This window comes from Trachinotus anak, unplaced genomic scaffold, assembly GCF_046630095.1.
Source record: "Trachinotus anak isolate AG129_WGS33_773 ecotype Australia unplaced genomic scaffold, CSIRO_AGI_Tana_v1 ptg000016l, whole genome shotgun sequence".
Lineage (NCBI taxonomy): Eukaryota > Metazoa > Chordata > Actinopteri > Carangiformes > Carangidae > Trachinotus > Trachinotus anak.
This window is the reverse complement of record NW_027273867.1, coordinates 20,836,737-20,843,905: the sequence shown is the minus strand read 5'-3', so window position 1 is coordinate 20,843,905 and position 7,169 is coordinate 20,836,737. Positions and strand designations below refer to the sequence as shown.

Genomic DNA, 7,169 nt, shown 5'->3' with positions numbered 1-7,169 from the left:
GGATTTCAACATTTCTCCAGCAGAATGTATTATTTTCTTTATATTTTTATTTTAAGAAATCAACGTTTAACTAAATAATTTAATACAAAGACCTTTATTTAGTCATATCATTTTCAAGGGGGTAGCAGTGCGTTGGGGTGAACAGTGTTTCTAAAATGTGGACTAGAGCCAAAGACAAGTCAGCACTTCACTGATCTTAGATTGGTGCCAATATCTCATCCACTTGCAGCCACTGAGAAATACATAACAGGCCAAATCAAATTTGCATATCCCAGAGGAATTTATGATTAAGTAATGACAAAAAGCATCCAATTTTAAGTTAAATTCCAAATGAGAAACAGCACGATGACTCAAGCTTCATCTAAAAGCAAATATTGATCGGCTCCATCCAACAGGAGCTGCGGTTCATTCTGTTATGGAGCCCACTTTATTAACGTGGCAGCCTGTTGAGCTGAGCTGCTCAGCAGAGCCTTCCTGTCCTCCGCATCACACACCTCACACTGAATTCTTTTACAGGCTGAACAGTCCAGAGTCCACATTCATAACCAGACAGCAGCAAACACACCTGCATGTTTATATTCAGCACTAGAACGGATCTCTGCAGCCTATTCGTAAGTGATGACACAATAACAGAACAGAAAGACAAAACGACGTTGTCACATTTTGGTGTTTGACCAGCTGGTCTCGATGACTGGGGGGAGGTCTGGTTTGGAAATGTAATAATGGGCTCATCCCCTCCTCGCATGCGTAAAGCGAGCTTGTGCCAAACGCAAGGCTCAAAACCAGACCTCCATCTGTCCCACTCCCACAGTTGGTTCCGACGAGGGCAGAGCGACGCATCGCTCTTTTACGCACAGCACGACCGCGAACTCGCACCAGAGTCCGACCAGCTCTTTGTCACTTTATGGCGCTTTAATGTGCGGCTCAGATCTGGATTCAGTTTGAGGTCGATGTTGACTTTTCCAAACCTCCAGAGCCGGTTGATCTCTCGCTTCTGTCGCGCGTAAAACCAGTTCGGTGCGCCGGGGAGCGACAACCGCGCTGCGGCGTCTCTTTTTATTACCTTGGAAATTTTGAGCTGATTAAAAACAAGATGGAAAACTTTACGGCATCTCCGGAGAGGAACCACACTTTAGGGATTTGGACGGACTACAGCATTCAATACAAAGTGATAAGTAGTTTATTGGTTTTCGTCATTTGTGTTGTAGGAATCGTTGGCAACGTTATGGTCATCCTGGTGGTGCTCACCACCAAACACATGAGGACTCCCACCAACTGCTACCTGGTGAGTTTGGCTGTGGCGGATCTGATGGTGCTCACGGCGGCTGGTTTGCCCACGATCACGGACAGTTTGTTTGGATCCTGGGTGTTTGGCCACTACGGCTGCCTGTGTATAACCTACTTTCAGTACCTGGGGATCAACGCGTCCTCCTGCTCCATAACAGCGTTCACTATAGAGAGATACATCGCCATCTGTCATCCCATCAAAGCTCAGTTCTTGTGCACTTTGTCCAGAGCAAAGAAGATCATTCTGTTCGTTTGGGCTTTTACTTGTCTTTACTGTGTGATGTGGTTCTACCTGTCAGACATCCAGGAGCTGGTGTACGATAACATCACCATCATCACCTGCGGCTACAGAGTTCCCAGGAAGTTTTATTTGCCCATTTACTTTTTCGATTTCGGCGTCTTTTTCGTGCTGCCGCTGCTGCTCTCTGCGGTTCTGTACGGACTCATCGCCCGGATCCTGTTCCTCAACCCGCTGCCCTCCGACCCCAAAGACAAGAAGAAGAACGGACACAACAACCACACCATCAACAAGAGCACCAGCTGTAAGAACTCCCGCCACTCCAGCTCCACCGCGACCTCCCGCAGACAGGTGGGTGGAGAGGCGGACAGCCTGGCTCCGTCTCCCTCAGATCCTGTTATCCTACAATGCATTTTCCTTTTATGCATCACATCTCAGAGGGAAATATTAGCCTACTACATCAACAGCTATAGCCTAAGTAGCCTACTATTTACTTTACACCATAGGATTTTGAAGAAGTTTTTAAAATATCAAGTATTATTACTGAATAAACCACCAAACCCCATAGTTCCACATCCACCACCTACAAAACTAAAACGCTACTCACACATAAATGCATCACTACAGATAAAATCATGTGATATATAAAAGCACACAAGGGCCTTTTTCCTGCATCAAGGGCAGTTTGCCAATAATACCTAAACATTTCTGCCAAGGTAACAATTTCATTTTCTTGTAATGGAGTATTTTTACATTGTGGTATTTTGTAAGTAAATTATATCGATGCTCCATCCACCACTGTCAATAAATCGATAAATAATTTACAAACTAAATGGCATTGAAAAAAAGATGAGTCAGGGAGCAGACTATACACTTCAACAAAATTGCCACTAAATTAAAGAAAAAATGAAATTCCTCTTGCCTTCATCTAGAAATAAGCATGTTAGAGTCACTACTGAATGACTTGAGATTAACACAAAATTCCTTGGCAAAGTCCTTGAGTCCCTCTTTCTACCCAACATCCTGTAAAAAAAAAAAACATGTTGAAAAAAAAAAGAATGAATGAAGAAATGTATGAGGACCAAAATTTCTCAATGAAATTTCTCAATGAATGTTCTGTTTGACGTCATGTTTCCAAAAGCTCAAGTTCACATATTCTTGTTTTGTTCAACCAGCAGTAGAAAAAAAAAGATATTCAGTTTACTATCACAGAAAAATTAAAAATAAAGTAAATATTGTGCCACAACTTGCACATTTTTGATGATTTTTGCTTATAAAAATGACAATGAATAATTAATCAATTATCACAACGGTTGCCAAAGGTTCATTTTCTGTCAATTAATTGTCTCAGCTCTGACAATGAATAAATAAAATACAACAAATTTGACCCTTTGGTTTTATGTATGAAACATGGGGAAATTAAAACATAAACTTGGATGGATACCACCGGAAATCAACTGTGAAAGGTCGTTTTTGTAATTTGTGTGAACTGACTCTTTCTCAGTTGGGTTTACAAAGAGCCAGACCTCCTTCTCCCCTCACTAAAAATAATAAACAGCCTTCCAAGATGTTATTGATCTAAAAATCATGAAGATCAAGAACAGAGTATGTTAGAAAATGTTTGATTCATTGTTGTTCAGTACAAATGTTTGGTTCCACATCGGTTATTTCTGTGTATTTGTTCAACAGTATTGATTGGACCGCCACAGTTCCCCTCAGAGCTTCAGTGCAGTTCTCATAATTCTCCCTGTTGCCCACCACAGGTGACCAAGATGCTGGCCGTGGTGGTGATCCTGTTCGCCCTGCTCTGGATGCCGTACCGCACTCTGGTGGTGGTCAACTCCTTCCTGGACCGGGCATACCTGGACAACTGGTTCCTGCTTTTCTGCCGGATCTGCATCTACCTCAACAGCGCCATCAACCCCGTCATCTACAACGCCATGTCTCAGAAGTTTCGTGCCGCTTTCCGCAAGATCTGCCGCTGCAGGGGGAAGGGCTCAGATAAACCCGCCACCTACAGCGTGGCCCTCACCTACAGCGCCGTCAAGGACACGTCGATGGTGGAGAGCACTGATCACTTCACAACGGAGCTGGAGGAGCTCACCGTCACAGACGAACTGCTGTCTGATCAGAAAATGATGTTTCCAGACCCCTGTGTGTATGGGAAGGTGAATTTCGGTGACGCCTGAGGTTCATTTGAGGCCAGAGAGACGATTCTGAGGATCAGCTGAGGATTAAAGACTTTGAAAATGTTGCTTAATGGACTCTGTTAAGTGGCAATAGTGTTTCCTGAGTGCCTGCTGACCTTTTCGAAGGCAGGCTACTGTAGCCAGAGATGTAAACACAGATTACAGCCACTGATGCGTAATGACAGTCTTTGAGGCACAAAGCCAAACAAGCTCTTCTTCGAGAATGATCACAGACATTGTAAAGCCACAAACACTGATAGATAAGTGCTCTCTTATCGCACAGCTGTTATCTTATCTTGGACTTTCCCTCGTAATATACTTCACAGGAGTCAACGAAACATGATTGTGAACAAAAGCACTGCTCTCACTTCAAATATCCAGACCAGGACAGACTCATTTCTGATTTTTCTACAGCTGCAGAATGGAAGTGCTGCATGGCATGTTGGCAGCTCCAAACAGCAGCGAGGGGTAACTACCTGACATAAGTTAAGTCAGTACACTCCCCCGAACTCATTTACATGTACTACACAACTGGTCAGTGACACTTTAATACCAAAGGATACCAAAGACATGAAAAAACCCACAAAGATCGTATTCCCACTCAGAAGTGTGGAATCCAGTCTTTGTGTTTTAGTTCACCCTTTTTTTGCATGAGCGAATTGACCCCCCTGATGTTTTCAGGGCAGGCGGTCCTTTAAAAGGGTGAGTCACACCTGAGCCCTCCCTCACAGAACAGTATTTTTATTGTGAAGGACACATGCACAGCCTTGAGCACCTTGCAAAAACCAAGATGGAGAGTGCTGTGTGCTCTGGATGCTGGGGTGACATCTGTGCGCGGTCGCTAAGTTGAGTGACACCACTGTGACAGACAGGTGTTCACTGACATAAAGCACTTTGTTACCTTAATTAAAAAGTGCCATAAAAATTAAGTTCAATATTTGTTCTAGCTCAATAGGCCTATAGTTCAATATAGTTTGCTATAGCTGCCACAGGCTCATCCTCTTTCTGTGGCATATTTTTTAAGGGGTTTATAAATTGTCACTAATGACTTTATTTAAAGATAGGAAGTTGAGTTGAAGATGTGTTATAGATTAGTAATAAGCAATTTGTAAGAACAACTTTGCAGCTATTCTCATGTAGCTATTTAAAGGAATATTCATTAAGAGTTTTATGAAATCAGACCCTATGTTCACTGCTATTTATGGGCAGCATTTCAGCAACATCCAGTCAGCTGATTTGCAGTCAGTTATTACCTTTCTTTATAGGGATTGTCATTGCTAGTGGCAGAGTAGAGGGATTAAGAAAAAACGATGCAAGTATGTAATAATGCATTACCTGGTATTATAATATCCACTTTAGCTATTAGCCTTGAAAAACAACTACATCTTTATGCATGGGGAAGATTTTCCTGTAGCAGCATCAGAATCTATTAAAAACAAAAAATTGAAGTTAAGGTGTTTTTTTGAAGGAAGTATCAGACATTAATTTCACTGTTCCTTTCAACTGCAAGGAGTCTACTGACAGTTAAAATCATAAAAAAACATCTGGACCAAAGTCTATTTTTCAACAATTTACTAATATGTACTACTTCAGACTTGATGGTTTATTGAAGTGAATCCAGCTCTTAAAGAGTAAGCTAATACCTGCCCAATCTGGTCGAAAGTATGACGTGTGTTGCACCTGTGACTACACCCACTAGTGATGTCACCATGCACTGACACACCTGGGAGTACACTTCTACATCACTGCACCAAGGCGAGACATTAAACTAATGGAGGTCAGCGTGAATAAGATATGTATTTGCTATGTTTTTTCTGGTAGTCTTTACAAGCATTTGAATGAATCTATTACTACATAAATTAACATGTTAACATTTATTAATACAGAATTGATGGTTTAATTTATAAAGTGAGAAGGTTATGACCCTTTATTTAGGACTTTATACATTTTCTAATTAACCATCAAGTCCTATTATGTTAATAAACTGTTAATATAATACATAGCACTAGTTACAGCTTATAAACCCTTTAAAATATGCCTTACTAGACAGAGATATCTCCTAATATCTTAAGGTATTTTTAGTAGTAGTTCTCTTATATATTTAAAAAAACGTTCTTTTGTTTGAGCAGCAGCAGTGGTTGTAAACATCACTGTTTCACTGTATCAAAGACTGTATATAGTGTTACAGAGATAAAGTGTAAGGTAAGGAACATGTTGACATAATTTAGCTGCAACACTATAAACTCTATCTGAGCATCAGTGTTTGTGATTTCAAGCTGAGGCAAAGTGAATGTAGTGTTTGGGTCTGTGTTTTGTACCATGTCAACTGTGGATTTAACAAACCATCGCTTTGCTTGTCTCGCTTTTTATTCTTGTGAGCCGTCAGTGAGCTGGTGAACAAGGCTGGATGGACGTGTGATCTTTAGATACACTGATGTTGTGTGGTGTTTTCTGCCAGATCAGTGACTGTTTATGAATTTCTGGGCACAAATCTACCACACATGGGATTATAATTGGGCAGTGGCAGCAGACGCAGCAGAGGAAGGTGAAGCCCTCGCTCTGAAATGGGGTTTCATACACCGCTGAAGGTGGAAAATATCAAATAACAGCTGTTGTTTTATTTTAATGATTGTTCCAGTACTGTACATGCTTTGAGTATCAGTAGATTCATGCACTTGTGTATGTTCTCTGTGTATTAAAAGTGATTGTTATTTATGGTAACTCTTCTGTTTGTCAAGCAGAAAAGAGAAGTCATCTGTATATTTTTATGCCACTCTTTCATTTTTGCCTATTAAAACATTAGAAATATTATTTTGTAATGTACTATTTAGAAGATGCTGCTTCAGTCTTGCTTTTTAGATAATGTGATCCTGTGAGTGTGTTGATAGTTATCTAGAAATTGTTAGTTTGTACATTTTATCTTTATGTTCCAAATAAAGTTGTTTCTGGAATTAGATTTTTTTTCTCTTTTTTATTTTTATTTTCTTGACAGGGAAAAGCCCATTTGGGGGCATCAACCTTTTCTTTCTGTTTGAAACTTTTTTCTAAAAAATCTTAGATGCTAATGTTAACAAATTAATTTCTACTTCAACTGATCTTACTGCCCATAATGTTCCCTCACTGACCACCCACACTGAGTAGCTTTAGTCAAAAGACGAAAGAAGAAGCCCTGAAAGTTCCTGAAATCAAATTTCTGTCTTGGACACCCAGTGGATCAAACATGAGTCTTGTTAACATGAGTCCTGTTAACACTGAACTGAAGCTTGAACCAACTCTTTTATCTCTGTCGAGATAGGCAAAGCCTTGTCTTGTCCAATATTTCCCTCAGAAGTTGGTGGAGACCAAAATAGAGTTTAAAGAAGCGTAAATATGGAATTTGAATTTGCCATGGGCCCAGAAGCATGTCTCAAATGGATGAGTGTTTTCTGACACATTAGCTATAACAACTTTTTAAA

The 7,169-nt window shown here is 40.5% G+C and overlaps 1 protein-coding gene across 1 annotated transcript; it reads left to right on the top strand.

The window, feature by feature from the left end:
• Window positions 1-722: 722 nt before the first annotated feature.
• Window positions 723-6,664, top strand: trhrb (thyrotropin-releasing hormone receptor b). The gene is made up of 2 exons (XM_071500974.1): window positions 723-1,876; window positions 3,289-6,664. Exons 1-2 carry the CDS (start codon window positions 1,094-1,096, stop codon window positions 3,712-3,714), a joined length of 1,209 nt encoding a protein of 402 aa, XP_071357075.1. The 5' UTR covers window positions 723-1,093; the 3' UTR covers window positions 3,715-6,664.
• Window positions 6,665-7,169: the final 505 nt, after the last annotated feature.

What these genes read in the sequence shown, in the direction of transcription:
- trhrb (XM_071500974.1), top strand. Translation starts at nt 1,094, where the DNA reads ATGGAAAACTTTACGGCATCTCCGGAGAGGAACCACACTTTAGGGATT. An exon ending in CCGCGACCTCCCGCAGACAG is followed by an intron (nt 1,877 to 3,288) that starts GTGGGTGGAGAG and finishes TGCCCACCACAG; the next exon opens with GTGACCAAGATGCTGGCCGT.